Raw genomic sequence first — 20,662 nt, forward strand, 5'->3', positions numbered from 1 at the left:
TTCAATTTTGCAATTCGGATTTTAATTGGGCACAGTTTGATGTTTAAGTAATGCAATCTATTAGATTTCTGTTTCTTTTAAAATACAGCTATTTGGATTTTAATTCTAGTGGTTTAGTCATTGGGACATATTGGTGCCTCTAGTTCGCAGTGTATCATAGCTTGCTCTTCCTTGTGCAGGCTTGCACACAATCTATTTGTGAAACCTATTGATTGGGGGATAGCAGAAGTAAAACATGCAATGCTGTGACCACAAACAACAAAGAAAGGAAGTAAGGGGCCTTATGAGATCCTATCAGCTGAAGTCTCACTTCCACAAGGGTGGGGGTCCTAGGGGAACGTGTAGGTGAAGACTAAACAAAACTTTTAAATTACATAGGAATAAAAACGGTGCTCTCATTCTTTAGTTGGTAATTTCATCGGGCTTAGTGTGTAGAGAATATTTCACTGTGGTGTGCACCCAGAGATTCTTTTTGTTTTTTTTTATACAAAGTGAATATTTATGGATTACTGAATCACAACAAATATTTATTTGTATTCATTAAGCAATCTAAATGATTAAAAACAAGCTAAATTTTAAAGAGATAGTCTAAGCTACACAGTCTCTGCTCTGCAGCTTGCCGTAGTGGCTATCCACCGGTTTAATATCAAACTTATCAAAAGTAGGGTTAGGTTTTTGAGGCAGTTTGACAAAAACTGGAGAGTCTCAAACTTTTTAGCATGATAACCTAAGCCAGGGGTAGGCAACCTTTTAGCAGCACTGTGCCGATATAGGATTGTGATGTCCCGTAGAGTGCCGATCCTATTTTTTTAAATTAAGGTGTGTATGCTGCCGTATTCTGCTTGGGTTATTTTTACTGTAATTGCTTTGTATCGTTGTATTTGTGCGTATATGAGCTATTATATTGTATATGTTCATTAGTAGTTTATGGTATCGTGTATGATACATATGAATGTGGGCTGTGTATGGCTGCTTGTGGAATTGTGTGTGGATGGATATGTCACATTGTGTGTTTGGTAGTGTGTGGGGGCTGTTTGGGGTATTGCATGTGAGAGGCTGCATGTGGGGTTGTGTATTGTTAGTGGTGTATTGTTAGTGGTGTTGCGTTTGTGGGGATTGTGTGTATGTTTGTTTGTGGGCTGTTCATATTATTTGTATGAGGGGAGGGTTATTCTGCATTTCTGTGTATATCTAGTAGTGTGGGTGGGTTCCCTGGGTTCCAGTGGGGACCAGGCTGGCCAGGTACAGGTCAAGGACAGGAGCTGCGATAGCTGCTCTCAGTGGCGTACATACCAGGGTCGCAGGGGTCGCGGCTGCGACCGGGCCCGGCCCACCAGGGGGCCCGGCCGCTCCTGCGACCCAGGTATGTACCCACAGGGCCAGCCTCTTCTGCTGGGGGGCCCAGGAGCCGGCCACCTCCGGGCCCCCCGAGGCAGGCCCTGCTGTCACCCGGCTGGCTGGCGGGCGCGCGAGGGAGCACTGTCCCCTGGGTGCTCCCTCTTCAGCTCCCTCGCGCACCGCACTGAAACCGGAGCCGGAAGATGACGTCATCTTCCGGCTCCGGCATCAGTACGCGGCGCGCGAGGGAGCTGAAGTGGGAACACCCAGGGGACAGTGCTCCCTCGCGCGCCCGCCAGCCAGCCGGGTGACAGCCTGGCCAGCAACACCACTGGACCCCAGGGAATCCCCCCCAGCTCTCCCACAGGTAAGGAGGCTGGGGGGGATTAAATAAAAAAAAACAACGTTTGAGTGTGTTAGTGAGTGTTTTAGTGTTAGTGAGTGTGTGTGTTAGTGAGTGTTTTAGTGTTAGTGAGTGTGTGTGTTAGTGAGTGTGTTAGTGTTAGTGAGTGTGTGTGTTAGTGAGTGTGTTAGTGTTAGTGAGTGTGTGTGTTAGTGCGTGTGTGTGTGTGTTAGTGAGTGTGTGTGTGTGTTAGTGAGTGTGTGTGTGTTAGTGAGTGTGTGTGTGTGAGTGTGTGTGTGTTAGTGAGTGTGTGTGTGAGAGTGTGTCTGTTACTGAGTATGTTTGTGTGCGTCTGTCACTGAGTGTGTGTCTGTCAGTAAATGTGTGCGTCTGTTCATGAGAGTGTGTGTGTGTGTCTTAAGCACTTACCTTTCTCCAGCGCCGGACTCCCTTAACGCTGGGGATCTCTCCGTCCCCACCCGCCTCTCAGCTCCGAATGCACATGCGTGGCAAGAGCCACGCGCGCATTCAAACCGCCCATAGGAAAGCATTACTCAATGCTTTCCTATGGACGTTCAGCGTCTTCTCACTGTGATTTTCACAGTGAGAATCACAGAAAATCCTCTAGCGGCTGTCAATGAGACAGCCACTAGAGGCTGGATTAACCCTCAGTGAAACATAGCAGTTTCTCTGAAACTGCTATGTTTTCAGCTGCAGGGTTAAAACTAGAGAGACCTGGCACCCAGACCACTTAATTGAGCTGATGTGATCTGGGTGTCTGTAGTGGTCCTTTAAGTGTATGTGTTTATGCATGCACTGGCATACATACCGCGGTCGCACGGGTCACAGCCCTGCGACCAGGTGCCCGCCGCCATGTGTTGCGGCCCCAGCCTGCGCAGAGTAAGAGCTCGCGCGGGGGGAAGGGGGGGCCCCGGATCAGTTTTCGCACCGGGGCCCCATGGGTTGTGTGTACGCCACTGGCTGCTCTACTAAAGTGTGGATTCCCATTCACAAGTGCTGGGAGGCAGTGATCTGAGATCAGTTACTCTATGTGCTGCAATGCATAAATTGAGGATTGTCCTTCACCACCTCTTCGTATTAGCAGAAATCTGAAGTTTTACTGGGACTCCTGATAGGCCAGAGTGCGTTTGACTCCAGAAGCCTTGAGTGCCGTACAAAGACACCTCGAGTGCCGTGCATGGCACTAGTGCCGTAGGTTGCCTACCCCTGTGATAAGGTATATTTGGGGTCCACCTGTGAGAGGTTGAGTTATATGTTTTGCCCCCCCCCCCCCCCCGTGAGGGGTTATGAGTTTTATGTTTTGCCCCCCCGTGTGGAGATTTTTGGGGTCCCCGTGTGAAAGATTATGAGTTATGTTTTGCCTCCCCCACCCCCCTGTGAGGGGATATTTGGGGTCCCCCTGTGAGAGGTTATTAATTATATGTTTTGCCCCCCCCCCCCCTGTGAGGGGATATTTGGGTTACCCTGTGAGGTTTATAGGTTTTGCCCCCCCCGTGAGGGGTTATGAGTTATATGTGTTGACCCCCCCTGTGATGGGATATTTGGGTTCCCCCTGTGAGGGGTTATGAGTTATATGTTTTGCCCCCCGTGAGGGGTTTTGAGTTTTATGTTTTGTCCCCCCCTGTGAGGGGATATTTGGGGTCCCATTGGGAGCGGTTATGAGTTATATGTCTTGCCCCCCCTGTACGGGGATATTTGGGGTCCCTCTGTGAGGGGTTATGAGTTATATTCTGGGGCCCCCTGTGAGGGGATATTTGGTATATTTGAGGTCCACCTGTGAGGGGTTATGAGTTATATGTTTTGCCCCCCGCCCCCAGTGAGGGGGTTATGATGTATATTTTGGGAGCCCATTTTCATTGTTTATAAGGTTTAGTTTAGGGTCCCCCAGTGAGGGGATATTTGGGGATCCCTCTCTAAGGGGTTGTGAAGTATGTTTTGACCCCCCAGTGAGGGGTTATGAGGTATATTTAGGGACCCCAGTGAGGGAATATTTGGTATATTTAGGGTCCCCCAGTGAGGGACTATTTGGTATATTTAGGGTCCCCCAATGAGGGGGTTATGATGTATATTTAGGGTCCCCCAGTGAGGGGGTTATGATGTATATTTAGGGTCCCCCAGTGAGGGGGTTATGATGTATATTTAGGGTCCCCCAGTGAGGGGGTTATGATGTATATTTAGGGTCCCCCAGTGAGGGGGTTATGATGTATATTTAGGGTCCCCCAGTGAGGGGGTTATGAGGTATATTTAGGGTCCCCCAGTGAGGGGGTTATGAGGTATATTTAGGGTCCCCCAGTGAGGGGGTTATGAGGTATATTTAGGGTCCCCCAGTGAGGGGGTTATGAGGTATATTTAGGGTCCCCCAGTGAGGGGGTTATGAGGTATATTTAGGGTCCCCCAGTGAGGGGGTTATGATGTATATTTAGGGTCCCCCAGTGAGGGGGTTATGATGTATATTTAGGGTCCCCCAGTGAGGGGGTTATGAGGTATATTTAGGGTCCCCCAGTGAGGGGGTGCAGCAGTGCCAGCTCTAAGTCTGAGCTCTGCATGCAGCGCGCTCTTTCAGCCAGTCTATCCCCCCCCCTCCCTCCTGTGAGCTAGCTCCTGGCAGAGGCGGGAGTACAGGCTGTAAGATGGAACAGCCAGTTGTTTAAAAATCCTTCCAGAACGGTTTCAAGTCCCCCCTCCTCCCTCCTCCCCCCAGCACAGAGGAAAGGAGGGAGGGAGGATAGAGGAGGCACCAGCCTGTTTAGGAGGAGGGAGCAGGAGAGACGGGGGGGAGGTGGTGAAGGAGTGGAACGAGCTGTCCGTCAATGGGGTTGCCATGGTGAGTGGGCGGGCTCGCAAGGCGGGCGGGCCTATCAGGGTGGGCGCCGCTACTGTCGCCATGGTGACGGGGTTGTTCCCGGGGAGGCTGTGATCGGTTGACAGGTGTGTGACAGTCGGAGCTTTTTGCAAGCATGTACGCCAAAGGCAAGAGTAACAGCGTGCCGTCCGACAGCCAGGCCCGGGAAAAGTAAGTTCCACCCTCCCTGCCTGGCCCGGGGGGAGCGGGGGGCGCGGGGACCGGGCTGGCACAGGCTGGCACGGGGGGCAATGGGGGGCAATGGGGGGCAGATAGGCCGGGGCTGCAAACTTCCCTCCCCCTCCCCTATGGTGTGTGAGAGATGGGATGCTCCGGGCTGGGGGGGGAAACTTTACTGGCTGCACACAGCGGACCCGGAAGGACCCTGTCACCTAGCCTCCCGGTATGGGTACACCGGGCATACAGGGAATACAGGGCGAGGGAGACAGGGGACCGTCCGGGAGCATTGTGTAACACCACCACCACCACCACAACACTGTGTATTGTATACTGTATGTACACTGTGTATTGTATGCTGTATGTACACTGTGTATTGTATGCTGTATGTACACTGTGTATTGTATGCTGTATTTACACCGTACTGTATGTACACTGTGCTGTATACTGTATGTACACTGTGTATTGTATGCTGTATGTACACTGTGCTGTATACTGTGTGTGCTCTGTGTATGGCATGGCTGTATACTGTATGTGTACTATATGGAAGGCTGCATGTCACTCTGTGTATACTGTATGCACACTGTACTGTATGTACCCTGTGTATAGTATGGCTGTATACTGTATGTGCACTAAATGGAAGGCTGCATGTCATTGTGTGTACACTGGGCTGTATACTGTGTGTACACTGTGTATGGCATGGCTGTATACTGTATGTACACTATATGGAAGGCTGCATGCCATTCTGTGTACACTGTGCTGTATACTGTATGTACAATGGGTATGGCATGTCTGTATACTGTATGTACATTGTGCTGTATACTGTATGTACATTGGGTACGGCATGGCACTTTGTGTACATTGTGCTGTATACTTTATCTACTCTGTACACTATGCTACATACTGTATGTACCCAGTGTATGGCATGGCACTCTGCGTACATTGCATGTGCTTTACACTGTACTGTATACGGTATGTACACTGTGTGTGACAGGATGTACCTTGTGTATGGTATGGCTGTGTACTGTATTTACACTATGTGGAAGGATGCATGTCACTCTGTGTATGAAAGGCAGTGCTGTAAATGTACACTATATGGCATGACCTGGTAGTATACTGCAAGTACACACTGTATGGTAGGCATAATTGTATGTGTACACTGTGTTTGATTTTGGAGAGCTTTTATGTGTACATTGTGTATTGCATGGCAGGACTGTATGCGTATAGTGTATGGCAGACAGGGCTGTGTGGCTTATGGGCACATGCCAGCTAGGTATGTACTTGTTGGGCAATGGTGTTCAAGTTTATGTGCTCAAGGCATGTCAGAAAACCATGTATGCATGTTGGAAGTACATGTCAGGCAGTGACATGTGCCGGGCAGTGGGTTATGTATATGTGCAATGCAAGTGTATAGCATTACAAATTATTCCATGTTCAGTGATGGTGTGTGAACACTTTGCACACACCATGGTTATCCGTTCAGTTCCAAACATTAAGCAGTATGGGTGCAATGTATTACAGACATTAAGGTGTTAATACGTATCACAGTATAATTTTCACAGTGCAGCACACACCTACCTGTTCTGTGTACTGGTCCTCTGTATGTATCAGGGCTTGTTGGGGAGTTTTGTTGTGTACAATTGAGCATCTGAGTCCTGTGCTGCACATGGACTGTTAGCAATTATCTATTGTTGAAGAACCTTGGAAAATCAATGCCTGCTTTTGGAATGCATGTATTCTGAGGTACCATCACTCATTATCGTCCTCTATATTTTGTCTATTTTATGTAACTAGTGCACTGTGTATATTTGCCGTCACTGGTGAAGCCACTTGCTGAATAGGCATGGCTTGTTCATGTTTTTTTGTTGTGTTTTTGCTTGTGCAGTCCTTGAATGGAAGGACTAAAGAAGGCAAGGGGGTAGAAAGCAGATTGACAATAATTCGAGATATGTGTTCCCTTCTGTCCGTAGTTTCTTCCTAGTAACTCAACCAAAATAACATGGATTCTCATTGTATTTTGAAGAAGTGATGCTCTCTATTTCCTATTGTTTAAAATAAGTGGGACTTTGCAAAAATAAGGATGTTTGGCAAACTTTGTTTGAAAATGATAATTACTAAACCAGATTTTTCATAACAGGACATACTTTTCAGTAGCCTAACTGGCCTTTGGGATGCATGAGCACACACCTATACCACTCATTAAAGCGGTGTAACTTATAAAACCATTTTTTGTTTTGTTTTTGAGTTCTAGCGTGTTTAATATTTTGAGGTACCACTTCCTATTTTTTATTTGGCTGGAAAAAATGACTGACTATGTTATTGCCCATGTGTTTGTAAAATTGACTCTTGGTCAATACCTTGGGTCAATGCCTTTTTGGTTGTGGGCGACGGGTTCTATATTTATCACATCGCTAACTATGTTGGGGACCATGAGTGAGATTCAAAGGCTGTGTTGTTGAGGTTGCAACTGACAGAGCTTTGAAAGGCAGAACAAACATAGTATTTATAATATATTTTTATGCACTATAAAGTCTCCCGGTAAGTTGTGTAAAAGTAACGTCTGTTAATCAGCTGCCTGTTCAACTAAACCCAAGAATGTGTTCATAGCACTTTGAGTCCCCTTGGGAGAAAAGCTCTTTATAAAAATAGATTTATCGTCATTGTTTTTGTTTAATTATTGCGTTTTTCCTAAAATCACTTGTTAAGTTTTCTTGACCCCATGATTCTGTTGTTTGCCCTCTTACATATGTACTACACTGAACCATTCCTATTGTCTTGTACAAGCTATTGTCTCATGGATTATACTGGTGTCGAAGTTACAAATGTAATCATTTTAGGCGTATATTTTCATAACTTTTTTTTTTTTTTTTAGTTTGTGTATGTCGCTCATGTTTTAAATAATTTTTGGCTCCCCTACATTGTTCTTGAGATTAAGAACTGTTTGGAACGTATGGACATTGGCATTAGACAATTTCATACATTAATCCTACAGCATTCTGCTTAAAGGGTTATTCTAAGTACCAAGGCCACTTCCTTGATTTGAAGTGCTCCGGGTGCAAGAACTCTGAATGTGCAGCAGTTCAAATTCAATAAATTTGATAAGGCTTCCCTACATCAACCAACTTGGCTATTTATAATCTAACCTATTGGAATAGAGTACAACAGCAGGCATATATAGAAATACTGCTTGCTAGTATATTCTGTTCATTTAGAGCCCCCAAAGAACTTTGAGGTTTATGCATTTAAAAATTGACAAGGTAGTACATTTTAGGCCACGCTTGTAAAGCTCTAAAAATAGTAGATTTACAGTTTCAGATCTGCTTATTTTGGCTTGAAATTTGCATTTAAAATAAAAACAAAAAATTTCTCAACCCTTTACATTTCATTGTTTAGTGAACAAACCTATTTCTTTCAAAATCACACGAGAGAGACTGTCAAATGTGACATTGAGCTTCGGTCATGTATTGTGAAGTGCAGTGTCCTAGTTAGACATGTGCACAGACTGACCTCCAATAGCTTTTTATACAATAATTGTGCAGATAATTTTAAATAGTTACTCCTCATATCATAACCACTAGTGCCGTAGTGGTTATAATGGGCTTACTTGGGTTAATGCTGGGTGCAGAGTTGCAGAAGCCAGATGCCGATCCTGCCGGCTGTTTATTGGTCGAGAGTGTTGGCTCATGCCTTCCACCCAATAAATGCAAGAAATTATGCACAGAATTGATATTCCAGAACTCTTGAGCCAAGTTGGCTAATGAATCCCCAAATGACGATGCTTAAGGTGGAATTATACCTCTGGTAGAAAAGGAGTTGAACTCTGTATGTGCAGTGTTTGATAGCGAAACACTATACATACAGACTCTAGGCACCATAACCACTTCAATACACTGAAGTTTTTCATGGTGCTTGGAATAATCATTTAAGTAGTTTATATAAACTTTCCTGGCTGTAAGTAACCAGTGAGCATTTTGTGTTTGCTTTCCCCGACCAGTTTTCATGCATTTGTGAATGATTGTATGTATCTAAAAATACTTTACTCTACTCTAAGCTTTATGCTTTATACGTAGAAAATTGCCCCCAGACAACTGCCCAATTACGCACAGTAAATTGACAAATACTTGGAAAGTAATTTTGAAACCAATGAAGTTCATTGGATGTCTTAATAAATAGTGGAATCCATAGTGTGTGTATATATGTGTGTATGTATATATATATATATGTATATATATATATATATATATATTATAAAAAACCTCCCCCATTGAGTAAAAGGGTGATCAATTATGCATGTGCACTATTTAATGTACTCTATCATACAAGGCTAAGTGAAACAAGCACATTTTCCCTGCTGTCTAGAGGTGTCTTGGGTAACTTGGTGATAGGTGTGTGCGATCTCGGCTCTCTTCTTCCAAGCAAAGAAAATCAGGGTAATATTTTATTATTCATTTATTTTTTTTGATGTATGTGATGCAGTCGAGAACCGAAATGCCGGCAAGTTCTCTCTGCATGAGAGATACAGCAACTTCTTAGGATCGTTTCAGCCTTCTTTGGGCCTCGTCTATGAGTTGTAGCTAATACCCCTCTAGGCACAGTGTAGCACGGGGTCCACATCTGTATTACCCGTTTGAACTTTGGGAGAGCCAAGTTAATGCATTGCAACAGAGCCAGAGAATATAAGTGTTGTATGTCTCACGCAGAGAGAACTTGCCGCCATATCGGTTCTGGACTACCCATATGGGTGGGATTAGCCTGATATGCCTTGGAACTGGTTATCTCTGTAAATGGCACAAGTGAGCAAATACTTTTTTTCAAGACCTGAGCGGGGATTTAGCGAAGGGCAAACTACTGAATTCCTCCAAGCTTTTGTTCTCATATGCTCATTTTTTGTTTGTTATACTTTTTTATGTGCAAAAACCTACTAGGCTTGTGAAGAATCCTGAATACAACGTTAAAATGTGATGCTTTGTATTCTTTGAAATGTGTTTTCTAGATTTAGAATATTATGTCACTATCCAGCTCATTACAGGCACAACCAGGGCACACTTAGCAAACGAGGAAGAGACATTCAAACATTGAATCTTTTCTCCTCTTGCCATGTGCAAATGATAAAGCATATAACAATTAGTGACATGGAGGCACCCAGTTGCAAGATCAAAAGGTATTGAATTTTAAATTAAAAAAAAAAAAAAAAAAATGTTTTTATTAATTTTTTAACCCCCCCGAAAATATATATTTGTTAAATATATGGAATTAATTAAAATAATATTAACAGGACAATGACTGATTTTTGAATGGGTAACTGTTAAAAAACTTGATACACTCCAGGCACCAAAACAACTTAATCTAAATGAAGTTGTTATGGTGCCCAAAAGCCCCTGGAGGCTTCTTATCTCATGAAGTTAAACTGTTCTCAAACGTTTTAACCAAAAAGTTGCCTTCAGCAACAAAGTCCACTCCTCCCATGGTGGCATCCGACTTTTCAATTTCCAGATTTAGGAAGTGCGGCGTGCTGCCGGGCAGGGGCGTCGCTGATTGGCGGAGAGCGGTCAGTTATATATATTTTTACATTTAAACAGCAGCTGTAACACTAGTGGAGACTACTTATATCACACACATAAAAAACAAAAAAAAATAATTAATGTTTAGGTGATGTGCCCCACCAAAAACACAAAGTGTGAGTGCAGCACTAAAATTTGTGTAGGAAAACACTTGCCCCTTAACGCATGTACCAGGGCAGCATGCAGACATATAAAAGGAAATGCAAAACAAAAAATAGTGCAATGCTGTGTATTAAGTACAAATTAATATTAAAAGTGAGTGAATAAAAACTCACGTTTAATGAGCTTTTTAAAGAGATAAAGGCTCCAAAAGTTTATCTGCCCTTGAGGTGGCAGCAAAATCTTCTATAATGATGGTGTAAGAAAACACTTCCAGAAATTGCTATAAAATGGAATACCTTGTATGTAAATTACAATTGTATCTGAGATATCAATGTTAAACTACCCGCCCTCCTTGACTGTCTCACTATTCTCCCTGCCATATAGACATTAAAATTTGTTAAAAAGCTATTAAATTCACCTTTTATTCCTTCATTCTTCTTGCTGCAACTCAGAGCCCCCTCCTGGGAAGTTATAGTTTCTGATAACTTGTGTTCAATCAGATGCTTCTCATAAAAAATGCTGGGATTCTCCATGATCTCCCGACAACAGAAGATATTCTCATTGATAATTACAGCTTAAAGCGAGTGTGAAGAAAACCCCCTCCTGGCTTTGTGCTTAGCACCTAGGAGGTGTTACTAAGGGGATTTATAAAGGTGACAATTTATCTTGGAATTGGTTCTTTTATAAAATAATAATAAAGCAGGGTTATGACGCTTTAGTGAACTAGGATGTTTCTTTAAGGACCAAGTACTATACTATCTTTTCTTCACAATCTTATTCATGTATACCCTATTAAAAAAATGGAGTGTTCCACTTATTTTGCTTTGGCTGCTCTCTGCAGCCCCGAAGTAAGTAATGGAGTTGGTGATTTCATTTTGGATTGAGATGTTTAAAGGAACACTAAGCACCAAAAGCACTAAATTTCAGTAGAGTGAGTTTGGGGAGTACATGCTATCCATTTTCTCTGGGAATGTAAAATATAGCTGTTTCTGCATCCAGGCTGGTGTGAAAGGATTAATTTATTAAAGTGATGCTTCCACTGAAATTTCACTTAAAATTAAAAAATAAATACAATTTAATACAATGGAGGAAAAAGGGATTTTATATGTTTGCAGTATTTGTTTAAATCCATGAGTTAGCTAGCTTTAGTCCCTCTCCATATCTTGGGTTTGATAAGTCAACAATCTGATCTACTTCTGCGTAAACAATACTGAGGTGGTGTTGGGTCCACTGTTTATTTGTGCAAGCAACAACTTTGTCCTCTTGACAGCTAATGGTGTCCGTAATGTCTCTAGCAAAGCATGTTTAAATGTTTATTGCTACCATTTAAGATTGGATTCCCTGCTTAAAGCTTGTTTAAAATAAATACATTAAATAATAGCAGAGCTGCTGATTGCTGTACCAACTGTGTTCGTAATAGAAATGGTTTCTACTTCAATTGCAATCGTGTTTAAAGGAGCACTATAGGGTCAGGAACACAAACATGTATTCCTGACCCTATAGTGTTAAAACCACTATCTAGCCCCCTTTGCCACCCTAAAGATAGAAACATCTTACTTGTATTCAAGTCTGAAGCTTCTGCCTGTGAACTTCCTCTGACATCATCAGAAGTGGTGGCATGATCCAATCACAATTCTTCCCCATATGATTGGCTAAGACTGACAAAGAGGCAGGTCAGGGGCACAGCCAGCATGATTCAAACACAGCCCTGGCCAATCAGCAACTCCTCATAGAGATGGATTGAATCAATGAATCTCTATGAGGAAAGTTCACTGTCTGCATGCAGGGAGGAGATACTGAATGTTTGGATGCATTTTAGGCAGCCATGACCCAGGAAGGATCTCTAACGGCTATCTGAGGAGTGGCCAGGGAAGTTATCATTAGGCTGTAATGTAAACACTGCATTTTCTCTGATTCTACTCACCAGAACAAATTCAATAAGCTGTAGTTGTTCTGGTGACTAGTGTCCCTTTAACCCTTTAAGGACACATGACATGTGTGACATGTCATGATTCTCTTTTATTTCTGAAGTTTGGTCCTTAAGGGGTAAATTACTGTATTTAATGTTCTGTTTTCCCCCCAAAGTTCTACTATTGGGTCTACATCATAAATATTTGGAAGTGGACTGCATGATGAAAGTACAGCTTAATGCAGTAGTTTTGGTGCAGAAACAATGCACGTACAAGTGTACATATTGTTGTTTATGCAATATGGCAATGTTTACATTTGTCAGCCAGAATGCTTCTAGTAGCTGTTAATCAAACAACCCAAAAAATCTGCTGTAAATGCTTAATTTCAGTAGCTCCTCATTAGGAAGAGTGATTGAAAAAGAGAAGTGCTTTTCAATCACTTTTCTTAAATGGAAACTATAGCCTTACCCCCTCCCCTCAACTCCCTCCCCCCCTCAATGCAGAAGGGGTAAAAAAAATCCCTTCTGTCACTTACCAAAAACCAGCACCGATATCTCTCGGTGCTGGCTCAGGTCTGCCCTCACACTTTCTTAAAAACTGCAATAATTTCCTTTTCAGGGTTAAGGGACTTGGGACACTGCACCCAGACCACTTCACAGAGCTGAAGCTGAGAGCATCAGCTTACCCTCTCAGCCTATTGCTGGTCTGTGGCCTCCTGATTTGAAGACTCTAACATTGAGCAGAAGTTCAGGGACAGAGTGATTGGGCGCTGGCTTGAAGACTTTCAATCATGTATTCATTTATTTATTTTTTTAGACCTGTTTAACCCCTTTGGGTAAGCCTGGGACCTCATTGCACCATACAAATATGATGAATGGAGTGGTTATTTAAAAGATCTCTGTCCTCATTTGTTATTTTCACTGAAAATGTAACAATACATTTCATAGAGCCATATTTTTTGCATTTGTGATAATGTGCAGATCTCTGTTAAGTGCATCTTTAGTTCCCTTAGGTTAGAAGCACTGCATATTTAAGACTATGCACAATTGACAGTTTGAACCTGGTTGCTGACTGCTATGGTCAGGATGGTCGCAAAAATGTGGGATTGTTGAAAGCACATGAACTCTTGATAACCTGCATGGGTTTAGATCAAATAAGATGTGTTGCTGACACCTAGAAGAAGGCTATGCAAGGTGTTGCACTGTATAGATTATTTACTGATATTTATTCATTGCAACATACACATGCAGAACCTATAATGCATGTAATCTTTCATTTTAATTGTGTTTTTTTCTTTTCTAATTTATGTATTTTGGAAAAATGTAATAATCAGAGAAAAATGTATTTTTACAGAAGCAATGGTAGGGAATAGTAATGCAGTCCTGTAAACCTAAAGGTAACCCCATTGGTCAGTTGTAGTGTTTCTATTCTCTAAGACTGCCCAGGGATACGTTTTTGTATCGTGTTAAAAAACAATAAAAATCTGTACAATAATGTAATGTTTCTACATATAATAAATATTTATATATGAAAATCATAGTCTTCATATGCATCAGACCTGTAATTTACATATGGTAGAGTCCCTTTCATTTTTTCCTCTGTTTTCCGACCTATTTAATAATGCATGGGATGGTTTCTGAAACTCCTTGTAACAATGGACCTCTCAGAGGTAAGCTCTGCCCTTCATAATATTTATACACACAACAAGATCTTTAGGGAGGGCCCTGAAGCCACTTGCCATAAATGCAAAGTAATTTCTCCTGCTGCTCTTGAATGCTCAGTGGAACAAAGGTGATGCTTGCATACCTCAGAGGAAAGCCCCCCTGTGGACACTCTGTGCCTCAGTATATTTTGTGTTTGTTTATATCATAAGAATCCACACAGAGGTGATTATGGGTTGTTGGGTCCTGGCAACAAGTTGGATGCATCTTGTGTATTAATGAAGAACTATTTGTGCATTATTTTAATTTAGTATCAGTTGTGCCTTAACTGCAGTGTAATAGCTTATTTTGTAAAAAAAAAAAAATGTATGTACTGCTTTTTCCTGATCAAGTAGAAGAACTATTTGTGTCGATGTACATTGGGGAGCTAGAGTGGGAGGGAGCTGTGAAATAAGCAGCAATGTTTTTAACAAGATACTTTTTAAGTGAGTTTATTTCTAGAGAATGTTTTCAAAGTGATTTTTATTTTTTGAATTTGACACTTGAACTTCATAAATGTTATTAGACCCCTAATATAATCGCGTCTTTCTAATTGGTGCAGTTACTGTACCCTCCTACCCTGTAATCTATAAAGTATAGCACCTGTTCAAATATAACAAAAATATTTACACACGCAGCCTTTTGCATTCTGATGTTCATACTTTTTCTATACTTCCAAGAATTGTCCAATGGAGGGGGCAGAACCAAAAAAAAATGTAAAAAATGATATACAATGTAAATATTTAAATATTGCATGATTTTGGAGTGTCAGGAACCTCTGACAACCTGCATCCAGTCGCATGATGATGCATATCCAGGATCTTCAATAGTTAAAGATACTGATGTTGATATGATATTGCTCTATTCACAACACTTTGAATTTGGTTGCCCTGTTGCAGCAACACTGAACTTAGCACATCAGGCTCATTCATGACATGTAGGGTAAATTTATACAATCCAGTCACTGTCAATCATGTTAAAATTACTTTTTTAACCCATAAATTACAAAAAGCACACAAATTCTAAAATGTTCTAGGTTTTTTTGTTAAATAACTTTTTATGTTCTAAATAGTAGTCTCGCGTGTTATCCACCCATATGTTTCTTGAGCAAGTGCCTTGCAATCTGGTGATTTGCTTTGTGCTACCAAGCCAATAAGCGGTCCTTTAAACTACATGAGATACTCCCCTCCCCCTCCATTACTGTTTTTGTAGTGACAAATCCAGGAACCAGTTAGCATAGACAAACAAAATTACTGCCGGAAACTTTACTCTAGTAATATTGTTCATATTTTTGGACACATTTTTCAAATATCAAACACAATGTACTTTTTTTTTTTTTTTTTTTTCTCATAATATGAAATAATTAAAAAAGTGTATCCAAACATATACATTCGTTTGGAAAACATATCTAACATTAAATGAAGGTCTCTGTCATATAATGCCTATATCTAATATGGATTATGATATGGTGATACATTTGTTTTTAGTTTTTCAGGTCACCAATTCAATGCTACATAAAGTGACATTAGTACACATTTTAGCCATTACATCTTAATTTTGTGGTTTTGGTTCATAGACTGACTCTTTTCTCGAGAAAATTTATGAGAAAAATAAGCTTCTTAAAGGGACACTCTAGTCACCAGAACCACTACAGCTTAATGTAGTTATTCTGGGGCCTATAGCCTGTCCCTGTAGCCTTTTCAATGTAAATGCTGAAATTTTTTCAAGAGAAAAGGCAATGTTTACATTGCTGCTTAGTAGCACCTCTCGTGACTAGAGAGTCCTGTGTCAGTGCTGCAGAGTGCACAGTGTGCAGCGTCTCCGTGCTCTGCATGGAGGTGCTAAATGTTACCCATAGAGAACATGTGCAATATCTTCCCAATGCTTTCCTACAGGAAAGCATTGATTTAGCTGAGGTCTTAAAGGGATACTATAGTCACCTGAACAACTTCAGCTTAATTAAGTTGTTCAGGTGAGAACTATAGCTCCCTGCAGCCTTTCTCATGTATACACTGTATTTTCTGAGAAAATACAGTGTTTACATTGAAAGCTAGGAAACCTAGGAACACCTCCAGTGGCAGTCACTCAGAGTGAACCAGAGGGACTTCGGAGGCATAATATGCCTTCATCCACTCAGATCTGATGTCAGCAGAGCACAGGACAGCACTGTGCACAGCATCCTGTGATTCAGTATCTCCTTCCACTGCATGCAGACACTGAACTTTCCTCATAGATATTCATTGATTCGATTTATCTCTATGAGGAGATGCTGATTGGCCAGGGCTGTGTTTGAATCATGCTGGCTCTGCCCCTGATCTGCCTCTTTGTCAGTCTCAGCCAATCCTATGGGGAAACACTATGATTGGATCAGGCTACCACATGTCAGCAGACGATTGTTTTTCTGAGTCTAACAGCATGCAGATTTACAGCTTCAGGCTTGAATACAGTAAGATTTTTACTATATTTATGGAGGCATGAGGGGCCCAGGGGGGCTAGATGGTGGTGTTAACACTATAGGGTCAGGAATACATGTTTGTGTTCCTGACCCTATAGCGATCCTTTAAAGATTGATTATCTCTGCCATGAAGGCAGGACAAGCTGCGGAAAGCTGGCACGGCGTGGGAAAGAAGGTGAGTAAAAAACACCTCTTGTAATTGTAGGGATGCAGGTACCTAAAAACAAACACACACACACACACACACACACACACACACACAGACAGATATATACACACACTCACTCTGTCAGTGTGTGTCTCTCTCTGACACAGAGACACACACTGACAGAGAGCTGTGTGTATATATATATACTCACACACTAACATTTTCCATTTTAATTCACCCAGCCTCCCTACCTGGGAGAGCTGAGTAGACTTTTCCTGGGGTCTGATTGCTCATCCTGTGTGCGAGGAAGCAGTAATCTACCTGCAGCTCCTCTCTGCTCCCTGTAGCGATGCCAGGGCCGGAATTATTATGTCAGATGTCACGGCATCACTATACCGCGCGAGGGAACAGATTACATGTGCATTGCCCTGCTTGCATTACAGGTTTATTTATTGCTGGCATTTATAGAGTACCAACATATTCCACAGAGCTGTACAATTAAGGGAGTATGTACAATATACTCAGACCAATACAAAAGGTAAAGTAGATCCTGCCTGTGAGCTGAGATCTAGCCATTTAAGCTTTTTTCATACAAAGTGCCTACTTAGATTGCCCGCGAGCTTACAATCAAAGATATAGAATGGGGAATTTGAGACAAAGGGGAATTTGGAAGGATTGGGTAAAGGAAGTGAACGGAGAGGTGCAGCTACTGGTAAAATGTAATTGAGTGAGATATCAAACACCAGGAGGAGCATGCTATAAAATATTGTTTGGATATGGGTGTGTGAGTGAGACCTAATGAAGAGAGATGGAGATAAGACACGGTTATATGAAGGTATTTACAGACAGGCAGGGTGAAGGAAGGAGGAGTGGGTAGAGCAAACATGTTGTATACAATTGAAAAGTTCACCAACCAAATTCTGTCACCAGAAAAATTGCTTTGACCACATGAAACGGAGCACACTTTGTTCCTGCAAAGCTGGTTAAGCGTAGGAAACCTCCATAAGACAAATTAGTCCCTACTTTGTCTTATGTTTTAAAGAAAACTAGAGCAGACAGGAAAAAATGAAGAACAGATCCTGAAAGAAGAGGAATTGATTAAAGAAAGGTATGTTCGGCATGACAGTGCCGCTTTAACTTGCCTAGTATTCTTGTTTCACAGCATTTATTGGAAGGATTACAGGTAGACTCCCTTGCAAGACTAAATTGCTACATTAGACTATTTAATTACATATAATCATTTAACTAATACCAGTCATGAGCATAATTGGCCAAAACATAGTGATTGGCATGAAAGGTCTTAAATGTGTGCAAATTGAATTTGCAGCGAGGTGAACTACTCTTATACAATTTCAAATCAATCTTTCTCATGTTTAATTATTTTTTCAAATGCAATGAAGAAATCTGATTTATATCAACGTAGACCACTGAAGTGCGATAGTGTCTTGCATATGGTTTTTAGTGTTAAATGAACACTATATTATTAGGAATACAAAACTATATTCCCAACACTAAATTGTTGTCGTTGCCCCCCTCCCCCCACCTCCACCTGGGGACAAATAAAGGTTTAAAAACATAACTTTCTTTGACCAATGGAGGAACTTAAGTCGGCTTCATTTCCTGTGTAAAAGAACATTTTCCCACAATACTCCCCCTCCTCCTTGACACAGGAAATGGAGCTAACTTAAGCTCCTCCTTTGGTCAAAGAAAGTCAAGCGTAGGAAAAATACATAAGAAAAAAGTAGTCCCCACTTTGACTTATGTTTTAAAGGAAACTAGATCAGAAATAAAGAAAAGAACAGATTCTGAGAGCGGAAGAGAATAGGAAAGGACAGAATAGGAGAAAGGTAAGCGTGACAGTGCCACTTTAATTGTAATCATATATATGCTTTCCCAAATAATAACTGCATACCATGTTTATTCTTCTATTTGAAATAATATCATTTTAAAAAAAAAAATGGTTTTCTTTTAAGAACCAGGTAGAGACGTCACACATTTTATTCAGGAGTTGCAGTTTGTTCTGAAGTTTATAAAAGGATTGTTTTCCACTTGTTTTATTAAACTAGTCTGTAAGTTCTGATTTAAATTTTGGATAGAAACTTGCACAAAGTATCACAAAATGAGTTATAGTGATCTCCAAATGGTTATTATTCATATTGTATGTCAGTTTGGTACATGATCTATACATATATATTTTTTGTTGCTTTAAAGAACAAAACTTTGCATGCTTATCATCTTGCAATCTGAAGGCATTTGCACAGATGCCTCTACACAGATACTTGCATACAAGGAAAGACCATGTTAAGAAGGGGGCCCCACTATATAATGCATTCTCCAGTATTTGGCGGTCTGGTATTGCCAACAGCCAGAGGGGTCATTCCTTTTTTTTTTCTTTCTCCTTCCAATGCTCTAAATCTCCCTCTAAAGAGAATTCCTTGCAAAGTGATACCATATGTATCTGATTAATGGTATTTGAAAGTCTCTTTTTAAGTGGCAGTATAGCCCTCCCCTACATTTTACCCATCATGTCATGTCTGGATTATTTGTCTTCAACTTTTTAGTCCGCTTTTTAATGAAAATTTGAAGCTTTCAGTAGATAGAATCCTTGATGAATAAAGTCTTAAGTGCTTACAAATGGTTTATCAAGTGTGAGAGTGGGTTATCTGCCTTGCTTTTTGTCTTTTGCATACTGACTTTTTTTTTTTTTTAAAGAAAGCATGCTTCTTAAGATAATGGCCTATGTAACATAAATATTTTACAGGTTCCGCATAGACTTAAATTTTTTTATATTTCATTTGGAAAACATCTGTTAAACAATCTAAATGAAATTGGTGATGTATATTTTCATTAGCCCTTTTATTTTTTATATATATACCGTATTTATCGGCGTATAACACGCACCGGCGTATAACACGCACCTCATTTTTAGAAAGAAATTCCAGGAAATTTCCCCCCCTCCCATAGTATTCCCCCCCCTTCATCCCATAGTGTTCCCCCCTCATCCCATAGTGTCCCCCCCTTTCCATAGTATTCCCCCCCCTCCCATAGTATTCTCCCCCCCTCCCCTGCCATAGTATTCTCCCCCTCCCCTGCCATAGTATTCTCCCCCCCTCCCCTCCCATAGTATTCTCCCCCCCTCCCCTCCCATAGTATTTGTGACGAAACCAACCTCGCCACTGGGCATTGGAGAAGCCTGTTTGCCCGCCTCCTACCTGCTGACTATGGCCCCTTGAAAATTGGTACGTTTAGAGAACTATTTTTGGGCATATTGTATTTTATTGTGCGACTGCTGGCCCTTTAAGCACAGTGAATGGTATTTTATTGTACTGCTGCTGGCCCTTTAAGAACTGTCTGGGGACATATTGAGACTTTGGGTAACAATACCCTTTAAGACTATGGCCCCTGAAAAGTATGAACTTTTATTGTGTGTGTATGGCCCTTTAAGAACCGTCTGGGGACATCTTGTAACTTTGGTGAACAATGTCCCTTTAAGACTATGTCCCCAGACCTGTAAAATAACTTGTTCCTGGCTTTCCCCCACTTGGTTCAGTAAATAGGGCTTACTGAACCAAGTACCACACAGGCGGACCACCCAGAAGCTAAAGTGTGCAGGCAATTTACCTCCCAGGCTGTGAGGTTACTGCCGGTTAATTGCACGTGGCGGCGGCCATCTTGGTTTCCTCGAATGCGGTCAGCGGTGTATGCTAAAGATTCTGTGGAACTAAAATCGGCTACACATTTTACCGAACACCGCTGACCCTTACCTTCTTCCATACTGAACTTGCAGCTCCAGAGACTAAGTCCCGTTCGAAATGGGACTTAGTCGTTTTTTCGCATGAAATTGACCGGCCGCACAGCCCAAATCTATGGAACTGTTTTGGGCAGGAAATTGTGCTTGCGGTCGGTCATAAAGGACTTCCAGCTAACTTTTGATCCACTGGAGGGATTTGGCTGATTTTTGGAAGGGTTTATGTTTGAAGTGTGCTGAGTTCAAATATGTAATTGTTATGAGTATTGGATGTATGGTTTTAAAGTTATAGCACATGTATAAAAACTGTATTTTCC

At 41.6% G+C, this 20,662-nt stretch overlaps 1 protein-coding gene across 2 annotated transcripts in view; it reads left to right on the forward strand.

Moving 5' to 3' along the window:
* The first annotated feature begins 4,579 nt into the window (after positions 1 to 4,579).
* The window catches only part of SSBP2 (single stranded DNA binding protein 2), a 148,089-nt gene continuing 132,006 nt past the window's right edge, over positions 4,580 to 20,662 (forward strand). The window contains exon 1 of one of the 2 annotated variants that reach the window (XM_063453712.1): positions 4,580 to 4,715. In XM_063453712.1, coding sequence (XP_063309782.1) covers positions 4,660 to 4,715 — 56 coding nt within the window. In that variant the 5' untranslated portion in view covers positions 4,580 to 4,659. The remainder of the gene's footprint in view (positions 4,716 to 20,662) is intronic. The other variant, XM_063453713.1, reaches the window with a different exon arrangement.

Source organism: Pelobates fuscus, chromosome 5, assembly GCF_036172605.1.
Source record: "Pelobates fuscus isolate aPelFus1 chromosome 5, aPelFus1.pri, whole genome shotgun sequence".
In the NCBI taxonomy this organism is placed as follows: Eukaryota; Metazoa; Chordata; class Amphibia; order Anura; family Pelobatidae; genus Pelobates; species Pelobates fuscus.